Genomic DNA, 18,716 nt, shown 5'->3' with positions numbered 1-18,716 from the left:
ATTTACTTCTGTGCTGGATGATTGCCATCGGTAAACAAAACATGTTGTAGTTTCGCTCATAATAAAATAATCCTCCGTCGATCTTGTTATCTCCCTCCTGCTATTCATCTCTTTATTGCAGGGTTCCTGGTAGAAAATGTCTAAGCAGTCTGTCTCCCTCTAGTATTTATATTCTTGTTAATATCCTTTCCCTTTTCGTACTCCTTTGAACCCTTAGAATGAGGCCACGACTAAGGTTTAATAATGACCTCCGTTGCCAAGTCCGTTGACCAAGTTTCTGGTCAGCGCCTTGTTTACCCCCATGGCAGCATTTGACATGATTGAACCTGTCCTAAACTCCACTTGCCTACTTGCCTTCTCCACTTTGATTTCTTGGGAAGGCCTTATGAACATGAGGGGTCCCTAAGCCAACTCTGTCTCCACCACCGGTCCTCTGCTCTGCCTGTCTTCCCCTGGTCAGTAAACGCCAATTCCATTCTTCTGGTTACTTTGGCCTAAACCTTGGAATTAGCTGTATTTCTCTGATGTTCCCACACTTTGCATTCTGTCCTTTAGCAAAACCTGTTCCAAAACTGCATTTGCACTATACTGCCTCCTAGTCTGTAACCTCCAGCTTGGGCTGGGATCCCTATGCCCCCTCAGCCTCTGCCTTTTTACCCCACCAGGAGGTGGCCAGAACCGTCATTTATAAATGCAGATTAGCGATGCTCTGTTCCTGCAGCGTCTCCCTGCCTCTTAGCATGATAAGCTGATGGGGGCCACAGTATCTGTCAGGTCTCCTTACCACTGTCCCCCCTAATTTGGCCTCCTCGCTGTTCAAACCCACCAGAATTCTTGTGCTTTCTGCTCCTTCTAGTTCCCTTTAGATAACTGTGTGCTTGATCCCTGCCTGAATTTCAGGTTCCTGCTCAAACCTGGAGGTTTGAACCGGAGCATCCTTCTTGAACATCTTCTTGAAACTTTGTTGGATACCCTTTTGCTTTTTTGCCTCGTAATATTTCTCTGCATAGAATTTCTGTCTGCGGGACATTGTATTCTTGTTGTTTGCTGGTGGTAAGTGCTCTCCCCACGACAGACAGAAAGTCCACGAGAGAAAAGCTCCGTCACCATTCACGGCTGCTGTCTGCACGCCTGGGTTCTCCGTAGCGCGTGTGGAGCGTGGACCAGTGTGCAGACAGCTCTCTGTCCGCTGGCCATTCCCACTCCCCCTCCAGCACCCTCTGCCGCGCCGTGGATATGCTCCTGTCTGTTTAGGGCTTGAGTGTCCCACATGTGACTCTGGGTTTTATTCTGGAAATGTACACACCTACTCCCTGGATCACAGCCCACGCTGGTTTCCCTGTCCCCAAAATGCATATTCATAATTGTGATACCCTCGTCTTATCATAAAGATTCCTGGAATTGGATCACCCTTGTACCCTTTCTTAACCACATTTGCGGAATGCCTATTCAGGTATGAGATATGTTGCTTGGAAGTTTAAATTAAAATTGGGCTTTTCTTTGTTTGTTTTGAGAGGCTGAGAGATCAGGGGAGGGGCAGAGAGAGAAGGGGAGGGAGAGAATCCCAAGCTGGCTCCGCACTGTCAGTACAGAGCCTGATGCGGGGCTCAAACCCCCGAGCCATGAGACCGTGAGCCAAAGTCCGACGTCAACCAACTGAGCCACACATGCCCCTAAAATGAGGCTTTTAAGAAATAAGTTACTGCTTCTAATCTCATAACTTTATTGCAACCTATTACTGTCCGGTTCTGTGGGTTTGTAGAGGGTCTCCAGTGTTCCACAGCTTGTACAAGACTGCATAGCGAATCAGGACTTGACCCCAGAACTGGACTCCAGTCTTGCATACCGCTCCCTCCCCCCCACTTTATTTTTTGAGGAAAAGAATACGCCGCGTGAAATCACACATCTTACTCGTACAGTTCGATGTATTTATTTAAAAAAAAAAAATTTTTTTTACATTTATTTATTTTTGAGAAATAGAGTGAGACAAAGTGTGAGTGGGGGAGGGGCAGAGAGAGAGGGAGACATAGAATCGGAAGCAGGCTCCAGGCTCCCAGCCGAGCCGTCAGCCCAGAGCCCGACGCGGGGCTCGAACCCACGAGCTGTGAGATCATGACCTGAGCCGAAGTCGGATGCTCAACCGACTGAGCCACCCAGGCGCCCCCAGTTCGATGTATTTAAAAAAGCTCATATACCCACGTGACCAGTGCTCCAGTGTAGACCCAGGGCTTTCCCACCAGGCCAGAAATGTTGCTCCCTCCCTTTCCATTTCATTTGACTTCTTTTAAAGTATGCGTTCATTTGAGGTTTGTCACCATGGCTGTCTTGATTTTTTTTTTTTTTTTTTTTCCACGAGCTTTTATGATGATATGTGGGTTTATGGTGTTTCCCCAGAATGTACCAGATGCCTGAGAGTGTCTGTGGAGACTTGAAGGGTCCCCAAAGCCAGTGGCTCACGTGTGTCCAGTATGCAACTCTTAGAAGCCCTGGCTTGGGGGCACGAATAAGAGTCCTACAACTGGACATGGTCACAAAAGATCTTCACCGGCTCGTGGTGGCATTCGTGGGCCAGATTTTTTTTTTTAAATTTATTTAAATGTTTTTATTTCTTGGAGTGAGAGACTGTGCACAAACAGAGAAGGAGCGGGGGGGGGGGGGGGGGGAAGCAGAGGATCTGAAGCAGGTTCTGTGCTGAGAGCAGAGAGCCCGAAGTGGGGCTCAAACTCCTAAACCGCGAGATCATGACCTGAGCTGAAGTTGGACGGTTAACTGACTGAGCCCCCCAGGTGCCCCAGACAGATTCTCTGTCTTGAACCAGCATTAAAGTTTTGGTTCTCAGCTGTGTGCAAGTCCAGACCACACAACTGGCCTTTTGAACAGCTCTTCTGCTTCTCCCGTTCGGTGTCCCCTCTTTCTGGTAGTGCCATTCTGCGAGCGTTAAGAAATCTTGGCCTTGGTGATAGAATTCAAGAAATTCTGGAAAAGGGGTTCCAGACCTGGCTTTCCTCCAAAGGCAAGATAAAGAGGCATCCATAGGGCCATACCCCTTCTCTGCCAAATAAGTGTGTTTTCAGTTAGAGGGATTCTTGTCCACAGCCCGTGAGTTGTCCCATGGCCTTGAGGGTGCAGAAACATAGGGTGATGGCACGGGAGGATTGCTCACTTGCGTTCATTTTCTTGTGGCTGTGGCAGAAGTCTGTATTAGTCAGCTCGGGCTGCCGTGACCATGTACTGTAGACTGGGTGGGGTGGTTGAAACAACGCAAGTGTGTTTCTCGTTCTGGACGCTGGAGGCTGGATGTCCGGATCCAGGGTACTGGCCACGTCCTCACCAGGCTGACGGTGGGGGAGAGCGTGTACGGGTGTCTCTTCCTCCTCTTAGGAGGACACTCGCCCCGTCAGATCAGTGCCTCCCCGAATCGTGACCTCCTTTACTTTTCTCACCTTCTCACAAGCTCTGCCCAGACACAGTCACATTGGGTGTTGAGTCTTCAACCTAGGAGTTGGGGGAGTGGGGTGAGGTGGCAAACAGCACCAATGCTAGTACGTGGGTAGAACTTTGAGGTGGTGACAATTTCATTGCGTTTTAATTTTAGATGCAGTTAATTTCCATCTTGATCTGCAACATGTTTCCTTTTGTGTTGAGGTACTAGAAGGATTTCCTGGTATGTCAGGAACCCCTAGGAACTGGTTTGAGCTTGGAGAGGTTTTTGTTCCTCCCAGTTGGATGCAGTTAATCTCCGGTTTTTATTTTTTTATTTAAAAAAAATTTTTTTTAATGTGTATTTTGGGGGCGGGGGGGAGCGGAGAGCACATGCTAGCCGGGGAGGAGCAGAGAGAGAGGGAGACAGAATCCGAAGCAGGCTCCAGGCTCAAAGCCCATCAAGATGGCCCTGGATGGATGTCTCCGTGTCAGTTTGGGAGAAATGATGACATTATTTGAGGTTGAAGAGTCTTCTTTGTCATACATGAATTTATTTCATTTGTATGTATACATTTTAAAGCTTACATATTTTGAGAGAGAGCGGGGGAGGGGCAGAGAGGGAGAGGGCGGGCTCTGTGCTGTGCTGTCCGTGCAGAGCCCAGTATGGGTCTCACATTCATGACCTGAACCGAAATCCAGAGTCGGATGCTTAACTGAGCCACCCAGGCGCCCCTCGTTTGTATTTTATGCACGGATTCAGTTTCTTTTTCTATGCCGTAAGTGTAATTTACGGCAATACGTACCAACCAGTTTTACTTATCAACATGTACAGAAAGGGAGGTGCCTGTGGGGTCCCCAGATAGCGCTTCTCTCAGCCAGAGGCCACTTATCCAGGCATGGAGTTTATCTGTGTACGCTCTTGTAAACGGTCCTGTGTATCACCTCCTCCTGCCTGTGGATCTAGGCCGCCTGTGTTGTCTCCGTCTGTGCTGGTTCCTGATTCAAGTTCTGTGATGGGTGATGGGTTCTGTGATTCAGGTTCTGTGATGGGTGATGGGTTCTGTGATTCAGGTTCTGTGATGGGGGCTTTGATTCCTGTCGGATCTACCACGATGCACTAGTGCGATTTGGTTTTGCGTGGGACTTTCTCAGATCCCATTTCCCCCCACATTTAGAGGACCTTTTACCTAGTTTTTGGAAAAAAACGTGTTCCCACTTGAGCTACGTTAAATGTTCAGTGTCCTGTATGGATTATCTTTAAACCCAGAAGGGTGATAACTGGGTATGCTTTGGGGGAAATTAGCCTGCACCCCATAAATCCCTTAATTTACAACTTGTTACTCAATCTCACCTGCCAAATCACCTGTATCTTTCTAGCTTTCTCTGTAGGCTTTAGGGTGCTTCTGCAGAGTCCCGAAATTCGCTTCCTTCCTCATGATTTTCTTTCTAAAAGACCATAAAACAGTGTAGGTCTCTCCTGCGAGGAGGTCTGGGGCCCAGGAGGGAAACATGAGCTATTTTATAACCTTAGACCTGCCTGTTAAGGAGCAGAGTCGCCAGTGTGTCAGCCAGGCTGCCCTGTGTTCTGCAAGGAGAGCTGTTCTTTCTGGAGCTTCAGAGCTCCTGGGGCCCATTCCTCCTCTCTACCATTTGCTGACCTTTCACTAGTGTCGTGGGCTCGTTCCTGCTTTGGATCTAACGGTTTCAGCTCTTTCCGCACATCAGGCCTCTTCCTGGGGACCCGCCCCGCCAGTGTCTTTCGGGCCACTCCTGAAACTGGGTCCGTGTTTCCCTTTGGCAGGTGGGTGGGTATCCTGATCACGCGTGGCACCTGGTCTTGGTGGGTGACCGGGAAAGACATCTGTGCCTGGGAGTCCCCTGCCAGCTTCTGGTGCTGCCCCACGTGGCTGAGTCTTCCTTCCAGTTTTCCATGGCTCTGAACGATTTTTGTTGCCTTCTGATGCACGAAGGCAGCTCAAGGTCTCACTCTGGAAACCTTCACCTCTCTTAATTACGATCCCTTCCTTCTGACAGGATTGGGGTATTCAGGAAGGGCTCTGACTCTCTGCCTTTTTGAAACCATGTGCTTCCCCTTCCGGAGTGATGGTATAGAAGGTCAGCGAATCCTCTGCAGACCTAAGTAGGGCAGGTGCCACAGCAGTGGAAACCACACACGTGTATTGTTTGGGCACGAAGGAAGGCTTGGTGATTTCTAGAGGGATCTGCACCGCAAATTGCTTATCCTGTACCGGAGTGGCTTTACCCTGTCCTCACTCAGCAGTTACCCAACTTCAGACTAGTGTTATTTGAAAAGGGCCTTTCCAGTTTACTCAGTTGGAAAGTGTTACAGAGTTTTAAAGGGTGAGTTGGAAGGCTCTCAGCTGGCACTTTCTGAATCCCTCGGAGGAAAATATTGGCAAACTCTCCACTCTCTGCCTGAACTCTTCTTATAAATCGAGAAGCCAAGAGTTACGAAGCCGTCACAAAGGGCCAGGTTGAACTGTGTGGGGGAAACCTCCGTGTTAAGACAACGGACTGTTTTCTGATCACAGTGACCCTCCTCCCACCATCTTGATGTTAATCTTACTGCCACTGAAAATAGAAGTATGCGGTGAATGTAATTTGCAAGGTATTCCAACCCCCCCCCCCCCTTTTTTTTTTTCCTGGAGAGCCTTTTCTCTCCAAGGTAGAAGCACATAGCTTTTAATTTTTTACCCCTCATTTACAATTTAAATAAGAAAAGTGCTGGGCTGCTTTATTCAACAGGTGTAACACCCCAACGAGGGAAAGTTGCCTTTTTTTCATTATTTGGCTTTATTTTTTTTCTGTGGTTTCAGGGGGCAAGGTGCTGAGATCAGAAGCAGGAGTTTGCCTTTGATTTATTACCCTGTTTGTTACCATCTGTCTGCCTCGCACTTCAATCTGTTGATGGAAAGCCCGATGTGCTTGTGTCATGGGGCCTGAGAAATTTCCGTCTTCCTGAGTTGTCTGACTACAGAAACCTGTACACTCGCTTCTACCCAGGGCCCCAGAGAAGTCTGGGGACAGGAGAATAACCCAGGGGAGCGTGTTGGCGTGCTTTCTCCATCCATCCTTCTATGCCCCTGCCTCTGCCTCCTCTGGCCAGGCAGTGATGCCTTTTGTAGCACTGTCCACATTCTGCAGCCCATTCTCTGTTGCTCTTACCCTCCTGGGGTCGCTCTTTATGGAAGAATTCCAAGGGAATAGGTTAAGATTGCCATCAAGTGGCTGCTCTTGGTAGTGGATGGGGAGGATACTGGCCTTCCGGCTGGCCGACTCCTCAGACCTTCTCCTCCAATTTCTTAGCCCCTTTGTGAAAAATTACCGAGCTCCAGAGTGCTCTCAGTCTGAGGAATTGACTGGTGGGGGGGAGGGGGCAGGCACAGAGAGCTCGGGGCATCCATATGTTGCATCCTCAAGGAAGCTCTCTTCTGTAAAACAAAACCCGCACCTGTGGTCTGAGCTCAGGGCCCTGGAGCTGTGGACACTGAGGGATCTAGAGGCTTCCGGGGGAAACTGCGGGGCATTCAGCCTCCTGCCAGTTCTGGGCCCCCGTAGACCACTGCCCTCCATCTCCACTTGGGGACATTGGCAGGGAGGGTCACGCTGTCATCCCTGAAAGGGTGACCTCACGGCCCCACCAAGAGTGAAGAGAACTAACCCACACGAGGTGGCCGTTCTGTTTGGCTCTTGTTCCCCAGCTCTGTAAGTGGAGTAGTAATTTCTTTCTCAGAGGCAATATTCTTAGGATTAATGAGATGATTTATTTAAAGTCCTTAGTATCTGGCAGGAAGTGAGCATTCAAAGGGTAATTGTGATCGAGGTTCTAGATACACATTACCTAACTACTTCCCATAAAAGCTGTAGCTGTGTCATAAAAGCACACTTCAGGGACTGTATTAAAATCTGTTTGCCCCATTCCCTGGGTCTGGATGCCATCATCCTACAATTAGACCTCACCCTAGGCGTTGGAGAGCAGAAACTCTGACCGAGCTAGAAGGAAGCGAACCCTAGTTTTCCCCAGTAGGGCATTCCTTAGTGGTGTCGGGAAAACCTGCCCCAATAGCAGTAGCAGGGGTTGGTGTCTTGGGGGGGCGGGTGACCTGAGCAGTGCACAGCGGTCTCCATTCTGTCCTCTCTGAGGTTTCTGAGCTGGTATGGAAGAAGGACCTGGGCCAGCTGGGCTGGAGGGGAGAGGCTTGGAGGGAGGCAGAAGGGGAAAGTGGCCACGTGAGTCCATCAGCCTGGCCGTGCAACTTGAAGGGAGGGTCAAGGAAGGAAAATTCTAGGGCTTCTGTATTTGCAGCAGCTTTTTAGAAGTCATAGAGGCTATGTTATGTAACCATTCACATCACCATCTGTCAAATCATTCGACCACAATTCCTGGATTGTAGCCACTTAAAGCAATATCGGATGTGTCAAAAAATTTGATACGTTGTAATGAGCACTGATGTCATTATAGGTCTGTTTGTACAGGTAACTGGGTACCACCATGAACAATCCTCCCTTCGTGGGTTTCTTATGTCAGATACGACACTTGAGACCTCCCTTTGTCCTGTTTGGTTTTGTTTCCATGATGAGTGATAGCCTGATGCTTATAATGATGCCTGTTTGTGGTGGCGTTCCTTCTTGTTTTTAAATGTTTATTTTAGAGAGAGGGAGGGAGGGAAAGAGAGAGAGAACACGAGTGGGGGAGGGGCAGAGAGAGGGGAACAGACAACCCGAAGTGGGCTCAGTGCCGACACCAGTGAGCTCTATGTGGGGCTGGAACTCATGAACCATCAGATCATGACCTGAGCAGAAAGGGGATACTTAACCGACTGAGCCACTCCGGTGCCCCTCTTTTTTTTTTTTTTTTTTTTTTTTTTTTTTGCGTGTGGTTGTTGTTGTTGTTTATCTATTTTGACAGAGTTGAGTGAGTGGGGAAGGGCTGGAAAGGGGGGGAGAGAGAATCCCAAGCAGGCTCCTTGCTATCAGCATGGAGCCCTATGCAGGCCTTTGTCTCCCGAGCCCAGAGATCATGACCTGAGCCAAAATGAAGGGCTGGCTGCTTAACGCACTGAGCCACCCTGGTGTTCCATGGTGTTCTTTTTAATTGCCAGATCCTTCTCTAGGAAACATTGGGATGCTTTTCCAGAATTTGGGGGAGAGTGGAAAGCTCTAGAAGACTGGCATCCTCTGTGGCCACCATGTTTTCTTTGTGGCATATGAAGCTTCTCCCATCCCTCAACCCCCACCTGCATACATGCATACAGGAATGAATGCAGGCTGGTGCTTTCTTTCTGGGGATCCCTTGTATATGTAGGAACCAAGGCAGTGAGCCCAGAATCCACTGTTTGTGGTGTTTGTTTGTTTTTTTTTTTTTTTTTTTACACTTTTCTTTGTATCTATAGCCTTGAGGGTAGCAAAATGTGAGTCTAAGTTAGAACGATTTCATGTGGCACTTTGTTCATGAGTATTAAGTGGTGATTGCTGGCCTTTTACTTTCAAGCTACATCAGGATTGCCTAAAATCCTTGATGATTTAAAAATCATCTTTTGGGGTAATTGCTTTGCTAAGGGTTTCTCTGCAGTTTTTAGTTTACTGAATAAGCTCGTGGCTTTTTATGACTGGGTCTAACCTGTGGTTTTCCCTCCTTCCCTCATCTGAAAGCTAGACTGATGACACCAGGGGGCCATCTGCTGCAGGATTGAAGGGGGTTTGTTTCCTTGCTGCTCTGTTTGCTCCCCTGTCCTTTTTCACCCTGCTGCCTGGAAAGAAGTGCCCGTCTGTCTGACTGGCCCTGTTTATCGGTCTGAGCTCTAGCAGAGGACAGCACAGAGACCCAGGGACTGATGCCATCTGTAGACTTGATGAAAGGGTCTTGAGACTACATTCATGAAGAATCTGTAGGTGAGCACTGCCCTGTAGAAGTTTCCACAATGATGGGGATGCTCAGGGTTGGCTTCATTGTGTACGGTAGCCACATAGGAGGCCATGAGTCCTTTATACTTAGCTGGTCCGATTAGTTTTAGTTCACTAAAAAAAGTATGGGGGCACCTGGGTGGCTCAGTCATTTGAGCATCTGACCTCGGCTCAGGTCATGATCTCACGGTTGATGAGTCTGAGCTTCACAGCTGGCTCTGTGCTGACAGCTCAGAGCCTGGAGCCTGCTTTGGATTCTGTGTCTCCCTCACTCTCTGCCCCCCCTCTGTCTCCCCCCCCCCCCCAGCTGTCTGTCTCAAAAATAAACATAAAAAAAAAGTCTTATGTGACTACAGGCTACTGTATTAACATGTATAGCTATAGAGACAGGATGAACGTAGTGGTTGCTTCCCTTTTGTCTTCAAGCTCTGTCTTGTTGTTGTTTGGCAGCAGGTTTTTTAGATAGCCAGTGTAGTTCAGCTCAGAAACCTTCTTCTAGCTGTCGTCATGGTATGTTGTATATGCAGGCAATGCTGACAGAGTGAAAACATGTTCCTATTCTTTTCACCTGCCTTTTAGTGTTTTGAGCCTTTCGAGGATCCTTTTGCCTGTGGTATTAATGTCATGGTGTTCCTATTATCCCTGACTTCAATATGGCAACGTACTGCTGGCTTCAGAGTTGTCACTGTCTGCTGTTCTTCACTTTGTCTTTGTTTGTTAGCTCCACAGGAGTCCGTGTTTCATAGACCCGCTTTCGTCACTGCTTCTTTTGTGGCTGGTACTACTTCCATCCGGCAACACACCATTTTCCTTGTGATATCATTTAAATAATCATTAATGTCTTTTTTCTGCCAACATGTTGTTAAAGTAATTCATTTGTTTATTTCGTTTGAGAGCATACGTGAACCAGGGCGGGGCAGGGAGAGAGGGAGAGAGGGAATCCCAAGCAGGCTCTGGGCTCTGAGCTGTCAGCACAGAGCCCGATGTGGAGCTTCAGCTCCTGAACTGTGAGTTCATGGCCTGGGCTGAAGTCAGACGCTTAACCGACTGAGCCTCCCAGATACCCCTAGAAGTAATTTATTGTAGAAAACCGTAGAAATTTCAGAAAACTATAAAGATTGCCACTGGAGAGGATACTACTTCTTATATAACTAGCTTATTTCCTCTAATCTCCTTTCTCTATACTTGTATTTCTTTTGAACCCCATTTAATATTTCATGCAGTGGAATCGCTGCAACTTAAAACCTTAGGAGTCTTTCCTTATGTTACTAAGTTTTGGAAAATGTGGGTTTTTTTTTTTTTTTTTTTAAACATGTAATATCTTGAAAAAATTATGTTCTTTATTCAGTATTAGTTGCCTGGATGGCACATGAAACCTTTAAGGAAAATACCGCAAAGAATACACACAGAATTTTTAAGTGATTGATGTAGTTTCACTTTGTGGAAAAGGTGGGAGGATTATAGTTAACTGTGGCTTTTATTTGAACACAGTAGTAACAAAATGAGTTCGTGTAAGTTAGCAGGGTATAAAAGGTCATTCTTTGAGGAAGACCTGAACAGTTTTGCAGACGGGAAGAAATCATTGGCTCTAAAACGAAGAACTTTAACATTGAAACTAACAAGGGATTAAATGTCTAGAAAACATATTGGGAAGGTTAGTGAGAGTTACATAGTGTTCATAAGATGTTTTCACTTGAAAATTTGAAAATTAGATCTTTTCCCCCAAGAGTTCCTAACTTTGATCAGTGACTGCTGAAAAATCAAGTATTCTAAATTACAAGATGTGTTCCCAGCCAAATATTTCTAAATAGAAAGACAATTCTTTGAGACCTTTTCTTCTGGAAGTTGTAAAAGGGAGCCTCTAAGGTAAGAGTGCATCATCAGGCTCTGAAGGCTCTGAAATGGTCTGCAGGAGCAGCCTGTTCTTTGAGCAGTATTTATTGGGTCTCAGCAGTTTTCTCTAGGCACATGCTAGTTTGGAGGACTCTTAAGATGAGCAAGAATAAATCCTCTTGTTCGGAGAACAGGACAGTCGATGTTTGCTTGTCACTGTGGGTATTTGAAGTAGCCCTGAAGGCTGACTGGGGTTGGAGGTGAGTGGGGGGGTGGGGGCGGTGAGGAGCTTTCTAGGAAGACAGAGGAGGGAATATTCCAAAAGAGGGAGCTGCATGTATGGAGTCAGAGGCTTGAGAGATACACGCAGGTTCCAGCTGCCTCCACCTCTTCGTGCCGCACCCGGGGGTGCCATCAGGTTGCAAAACCAAGGCATTGTTAGTGGATTGCATGGCTTAGGAAGCTGATATAAAATAATTTTTTTTTTTTTTTTTTTTGCGTTTTGTTTTTTAAAGACTGATTTATTTATTTATTTTTAAAATTTTAATGTTTTTACTTATTTTTGAGACAGAGAGAGACAGAGCATGAACAGGGGAGGGGCAGAGAGGGTGGGAGACACAGAATCCGAAGCAGGCTCCAGGCTCTGAGCTGTCAGCACAGAACCCAACACCGGGCTCGAACCCAAGAACCATGAGATCATGACCTGAGCCGAAGTCTGACGCTCAACCAAGTGAGCCACGCAGGCTCACCTAAAATTTTATTTTTAAGTAGTCTCTACACTCAGTGTGGGGCTCAAACTCAACCCCTAGATCAAGAGGCGTGCACTTCACCGACTGATCCAGCTGGGTGCCTTTAATTTTTTTTAACTGGATGCAGATAGAATTTGAACCAGTGAAAAGGGGCAACAGAATTGTTAAACTATGTTGAAATCCTTGCACGTAAATCTTTGCTTCTCTCATTAATATCATAATATTACTTTTTAGAAGTGAGCTTGCTGAATTACAGACTTTAAAACAAATTGGCATCTGTGATCACGTTGCTCTCCAGAAATATTTTATCAATTCGTTCCCACCCTAGCAGCACATGGGAATAGGGGTTTTGTCAGAATCAGATTTGGGAAGGAGATGAACTCTTTAATTGTGACCTGAGTTAGCTGAGAATGACCTGTCAGTCCTTCTCAAACCTAGTTTTCCATTATTCATTTCTTTCTAAGTAGGTCAAATGACCATATTGTAATTGTGGTTGAATTTTGCTTGATACTTCTGCAGGTCATGTTCTCAAAATCTCAACATTCTAATCTTTTCTAACTTGTCATCATTTCTGTGTTTACCTTTTTACAAATCCATTACTGGAGTCTTTTAAAAAATATATTGCGGGGCGCCTGGGTGGCGCAGTCGGTTAAGCGTCCGACTTCAGCCAGGTCACGATCTCGCGGTCCGTGAGTTCGAGGCCCGCTTCAGGCTCTGGGCTGATGGCTCGGAGCCTGGAGCCTGTTTCCAATTCTGTGTCTCCCTCTCTCTCCGCCCCTCCCCCGTTCATGCTCTGTCTCTCTCTGTCCCAAAAATAAATAAAAAACCGTTGAAAAAAAATTTAAAAAATATATATATATATTGAGAGCCAAAGCATATTTTGTCTTCTCTTTTTACAACCAAATAATTAAAAATATAATTCATTAGCACCAACATTTATTGAGTCCTATAGGTAGCTCTTATCCAGTGCTTACTATGTACCGCTAACCCTTTTACGTAAATAATGAATGCCTTAACTTAACCAGTCACAGTTGTCCTTCTGTCCATTTAACAGAGGAATCTGAGGGCGTTCTCTGATCCTCCCCTTAGGTTCACACACTTGATGAAGAGTAGGATTGGAACCAGGCAGCCTTTTCCAAATTGTGCTGCGTGTGCTGTGAACCAAGAAGGTTCTTTAGTACTAGATGTTTACCAAATCAGTTTTCTTTGTTTATTAAATTTTTTTAATGCTTATTTTGAGAGAGAAAAAAGAGTGAGCAGGGGGAGGGGCAGATAGAGAAGAGAGCAGAGGATGAGTCTGAGCTGACAACAGAGAGCCCGACGTCGGGCTCAAATCCATGAACTGTGAGATCATGATATGAGCCAAAGGGACACTTAACCCACTGAGCCACCCAGTTGCCCATTTTGCTGTTGTTGTTGTTGTTGTTAAATAAGAAAAACCTGATGGAACATTGCCTTTTCTAGGAGCTTCTTAATTTGAACTTCCTGTTTTAATTGTGGTGCCTTCATTGGTATTAGTGACTAAATCCATAGCAACCATTCACTAGTTAATATACATTCAGTCACCCAGCCTCGATCTCCCTACTGTGTCTTATAATTATTGGTATTATTTTATAATTGTACAGTGTGGCCTTGAAGTCACGTTGGCTATAGGGCCAGCCACATGAATTATATAGTTGAACGCTGTTGGTTCTTCAGGAATTACCAAGCCCTCTTGGAAAGAGTCCAAGCCAGACTCTGTATGTACCTAATTCCTTTTGGTATAGTGCCAGTGTATTAACTTTTACTTAAATAGAATTCTAACAAGTAATGTTTATTATTATCATGTTGGCTGCTGTAAAGGGCCCACACTTAAATAATACTTCTGAAAGTCAAATATTAGCCCTGCAGATCACTTTTCTGCTTTGGCTTTTTATCACAGCATAGGTGATATGATCAGTATTACGTAGTTCAGCCCAAATTACAGATGTGTCTTTATCAATACATGGCTAATGCAGCGTGATCATTTAAAAAACCCTCTATTTCCTATGTAAAATTCTCAGACTCGACAACCTTGTACATCCTTCCCTCGTGCCAGGCAACCCACTTGACCCTATCCTTTCTTTGTGATGAGCGTGTTTTTGGATATTGGATTGTTAAGGTGTCGCCTTTTGTATGCGGTAACTTCTGTAGGTGGCAGGAAATGGGAGAGCTTTTGGAAGCGGATCATGGATGATAAGTACAAGTCTTCATGCGTACGAAGCAGCTTCTTTAATTACTCAACACAGCAGTATTAGATCTCCACATTTGATGAAGATGTGCAAGTGAATTGCACTCTCACGTTTTATCCAAATCCTAGATTGGGGTTTGCTCCAGTCACTTACTTTCAAAATGCCAAGGTAGTCGGTGGGGCTGCTGGAGTTGACCCAAGTGGGAGGTAATGAAATGGCTGCACATGCAGGTAGGTCCTCTGTTCTGAAGCTCCCAGGAGCACAGCGTGTCCTTGGATGTCCTGGCGTTTAGGTCATAATTAGGTGGACGGTGGCCATGTAGCTGGCTGGCCGCATAGCAGTTCTTAGGATAGGGCCCCTTCTTGAAATTCTGATCTCTTGGGAAGTAGCAGTTGGAGTCCTTTGTTGTCCCCAACCCTAAGTAATAGGTCTTTATATTTAAGCATTTAGAGATTACAATGATATGCAAGCAGAAATTGACCCCTGCTTTGGAAACCAGTTTCCATGAACTTGTAAATTTGATTTGCATATGCAAGGATATCCGATGGTTGTTACTTCTCGGTAAGCATCCCAGAGCAAGTCCAGTGTGTGCTTTCCAGGGGACAGGCAGAGGGATGTTTGCAGCGCGGATCATGATAGCAACCAACTGGCAATACTTCGATGTCCTTGGAGGAGATTATCAAAAGAAAGTGTGGAATATTCCTACGGGGGAGTGTGACGAACAACAGTGAAAATAGGCAAAGAATAAGCAAAATCATGGATAGGTGATCTTAGTAACCTCGTGTTGAGTTGGGGGGGGGGGTGGTGGTGAAAAACAAATCCCCTAAGACTTAACCCAGAGCGATCCCCTTTTCGTGAAGTTCGTAATCAAGCACAGTGAAATAATACAGCACAAATACACATACCTAAGAAGTAGAACTTAACAAAAATAATGAAGCATGGGGTAGGCGGAAGCATATAGGTAATGTTTTAGTAATTGGGTTTGGCTGTGGATTTACAGGTATTTTGGATACTAAACTAAAGCAGGGAGGCTGACGTCGATATTTTGGGAGTCTTCATTTAAAACTTTGGACTTGCTCAGATCTTCGAATGTTAAAACTTTGCTGGTGGTGCCGTCAGTCATACGAAGAAAGAAACCGCCCTTGCAATCCTGGCCCGTCTCCTCTGCTTTTCTACCCACTGTTGCTGGGAATTTCAGTATTGAACGTGGTATTTTTGTTCAGAAGCAGAATCCTGTTCTGTTTTATTACGTGTCCCCCAGAGGCTGCTGTAAGTCCATGTATCTGGTACTGTTGATGCATTTCCTCTTTGGTTAACCAGCGTTTTATCGAAACCGTCCAGAAGCTACTGGAGTGCATATGCATAGGCAAGAGTTTTTCAGCTCTTTTCCTGACCCAGCAGCAGAGCACAGGTCAGAAAAGTGGACACTTAGGGCTAACTAAGCATGCGTTTCAGGGAATATGGCGTGCACGATCCAATCCTGATGATGGTCTTGGAAGTAAAAGAAGTCTGGGCCAACGCTGTTATTAGGTCTTACCTTCTTAAATTTTAGGTACCTAGTTACTTTCCAGACAATGGGAAGAGGAAGAAGCAATGAAGTCAAGGAGAGTAGAGATAAAAAAAAAAAAAAAAAAAAAAGACACAGATGGCTATGTACACTCCCATGTGGGAGGCGTCAGAGCTGGGGATGTTAAGGATGACCAGTATCCATACATGACCCCCCCCCCCCCCCCCCAAGCTGTGTCTCTGGCCAGTTATTTTGGGTCTTGTGGTTCCTGCTTTCTTTCTTACCTTTTCTCAGAAGTACCGGACCGTACTTCCAGTTCTGTGTTGGGTGCTTTTGATTACTGAGGGCTCTAAAAGCCAAGTCTCAGTAGAAAGAGGAAAAAAGCCAAATAGTCATCCCTTAAATATCCTTTAATTGACTGTATGACTTATGCGGCAGTGGGATACATGACAAACAGTTGTTGAACATTCTGGGGATATACTGCACCAGAGAGAACCAAATGAGGGTCTGCTCTGTGGGCTCTTACCGAGCAGGATAGGATTGGAGAGGGATTTTCCATCCCTGTGACTTCTACAGGGAATTGTATCCTGAGGTTTTTCCACTGGGCTAGCATGCCCCATCCCCAGATACCCCAGGATTCCTGGATGACCTTCTGTTGAGACCTTATGAGGAACTAGTTCTGATCTTGGTTAAGAACCGTACCTGCATAAGCCTCAGTTTGCTTATCTGCAAAGTGGGGGATTATGCTAGATTGTCTCTAAGGCCCAACTTGGAATACTGATTTTAAAGTCATGGATAGCAAGTAGAAATTAGGAAAGACCATCATCTACCTCCTGATAATTTTTGTTTGTTTGTTTAAAAGCGAGGGAGGTAGATAAGCCTTGGTGATTTAGGAAACAGGAGATTGCCATCGTGGAAAGAATAATCACCAGATCTGGGCAGTTGTCCGTGAGCAAAGCTAGCGTCTGCTTTCAGGGTTTTTGTGAGGTCTTAAGTAATAAGCTAACGTGTGTAAAGCCCAGAAGGGGCTCTTTCAGTGGTTAAACAACAACTAACTAGTGTGGGATGGTGTTGAGAGCACTGTTTCGGACATTATAATCGCCAGATGAAGTTCAAAAGCTTCAACAGAAGGGACTTTTAAAATCAAATAGCTTTATGACAAATGAAGGAAGATGCACGCTCCAGTTATCGGGGCCAGGGGAGCTGGCCAGCCTTGTTGGATTCTTGCCCCCCCCCCCCCCCCCCCCCAGCTGCCAGGCCACAGAGCCTGTTTTGTGACAGATCCTCAAGAAACAATGAGGAGAAACAGCTTCTGTGTTATTAGATTAGATGAATTTACGTGCGTGGAGGAGGGCCCTCCGCGGGCTGGGGGTGGGGAGGGCAGCGGTGGTCATCACAGAAGTAATAAAGCACCCTGGTAGCCGGAATTGGAGGGAGGAGGGGAGGGCAGGCTGGAGGAGGAGCATGTGGAGGGAGATTTCTGCAGTCTGTCTGGATCGCTGCCCAGGTTTCCCAGCCAAAAAAAACAAATAAAAATAAATAAAAGGCAAGTGCTGAATGACACAGATTAGGATATTAAAAAGGGATGCCATTGAAAATGTGCCACGGACCCCCTGCTGTCCACGGGGGTGCAGTGTGTGCATGGCGGGGGCGGTCTGACAGACTGGGCACAGAAGTGTGGACAATTACACTGACCGCCCCATCAAATGTGTCCCGTCTCCCCCCCACCCCCCACCCCCCAATGTCAGAAATTCTCAAATAAGGAATTGTCTGCATTGCAGATTGGGGAAATTGCCGGATGGAGAAAAGCTAGTCGCTCTTTTCCTTTTTTTTTTTTCCCCCCCTCAATTTATCAGGAGGGGGAGAAAGCGCCCCAGACCCCTCCTCTTCGGTGTTGGGTTCCCTCCCCCGCACATAAATAACCTTCCCTCCCCGGCACCTCCCCTCCCCCCCGGCCCAGGGCTGTGCGGCCGTCCTATTGCCGCGCGGAATCTGCACTGCCGGAATCTGCACTGCCGCCTGCTTATTACGTACAGGGGTGGATTGTTGACAAGTGCTCTGGAGCCGCGCTCGCCGCGCTCGCCCTCCCTCCCCCCTCCCTCCCTCCCTCCCTCCCTCTGTCCTTCTTCCTCTCTGTCTCTCTGCAATGATCCGGCTCTGAGGAGGATGGCTGCTCCACGGGTCTGTCAGGTGCAGTTTTTGGTGGCTTATCTTGAGGAACCTGGGATAGAAGGTCTGTTCCTATAAATAAAATAAAAACCAAATAGCTCTAGGTTTGTTTCAGGCTGCTATGGCTTTTGTTGGAGAAATAGGCCTTTTGTGGTTTTTTTTTCCCTGCTGGGGTCCTGATTAAATCCATTATGGATGGCAAGGTGCTAGATGTATATGTATAGGAGTATGTAAAAAGTGTTGCAATTGCTTAATATTAATATTCTTTTAGCTGTGATCTCCTCCCTGGGGGCAATGGTGGCTCCTGCAAAGGCACTGTGGAAATTTACAAGAGAGAATTAATGTCGTTCTTAAAGCATTCAGCTCTGTTGACCATTTTGGACAAATCTGCAGTTTTAGCCAGGCTTGTATGAATTTAGACGTTTCTCTGGGGACTGAACGCCATCCAGCTATGGCTGGTCCCTTTATTTTATTGCCAGTTTATGTGATCATTTCCCAGCATTTAAAAATAGATGTTTGATTAAAGTTAATTAGTTTTTCCTCACCATGGCTTTGGTTTCCTTCATCAACAGCATGCATGGTGTTGTTTCCCTTAATACTTGGCTTCTCTGTCTCTTGTCTTCCTTCCTTGAAAGATGGAGGAAACTGAGGCATGTAAATAGATGCTGAGTGATTCTAGGTCAGCCCTTAAAGCTTTGAACCCCGAGTGCTGTCGGTGTTTCTCCCATGTTTCGTGCATTAGTCTGTGTCTGCATTACTAGACATAAACACAGATGAATTTTAGGAACCATCAATTTTAGGTGCCTCCGATGTTTGCAGATTCTGTGGCCGTGTTCCTAGAGTTCTGCTTTCTGTGTTGCTTCCATTAGGTTTCAGTAGGAGAAAGAATGTTGGTCTGGG

At 46.2% G+C, this 18,716-nt stretch overlaps 1 protein-coding gene across 5 annotated transcripts in view; it reads left to right on the top strand.

Moving 5' to 3' along the window:
* Positions 1-18,716, top strand: part of JARID2 (jumonji and AT-rich interaction domain containing 2) — a 272,435-nt gene that overhangs the window by 131,636 nt on the left and 122,083 nt on the right. The window contains exon 1 of one of the 5 annotated variants that reach the window (XM_042937860.1): positions 17,767-17,880. The exons of the other annotated variants lie outside the window; for them this stretch is intronic. Within the exon in view, the coding sequence (XP_042793794.1) occupies positions 17,814-17,880 (67 nt within the window). The 5' untranslated portion in view covers positions 17,767-17,813. Of the gene's footprint in view, positions 1-17,766; positions 17,881-18,716 lie in introns of those variants that run through there. 5 annotated transcript variants of the gene reach the window in all.

This window comes from Panthera leo, chromosome B2 (assembly GCF_018350215.1).
Source record: "Panthera leo isolate Ple1 chromosome B2, P.leo_Ple1_pat1.1, whole genome shotgun sequence".
Classification (NCBI taxonomy): Eukaryota; Metazoa; Chordata; class Mammalia; order Carnivora; family Felidae; genus Panthera; species Panthera leo.
The sequence above is the reverse complement of the archived record's forward strand: the minus strand, read 5'-3'. Positions and strand labels throughout refer to the sequence as shown.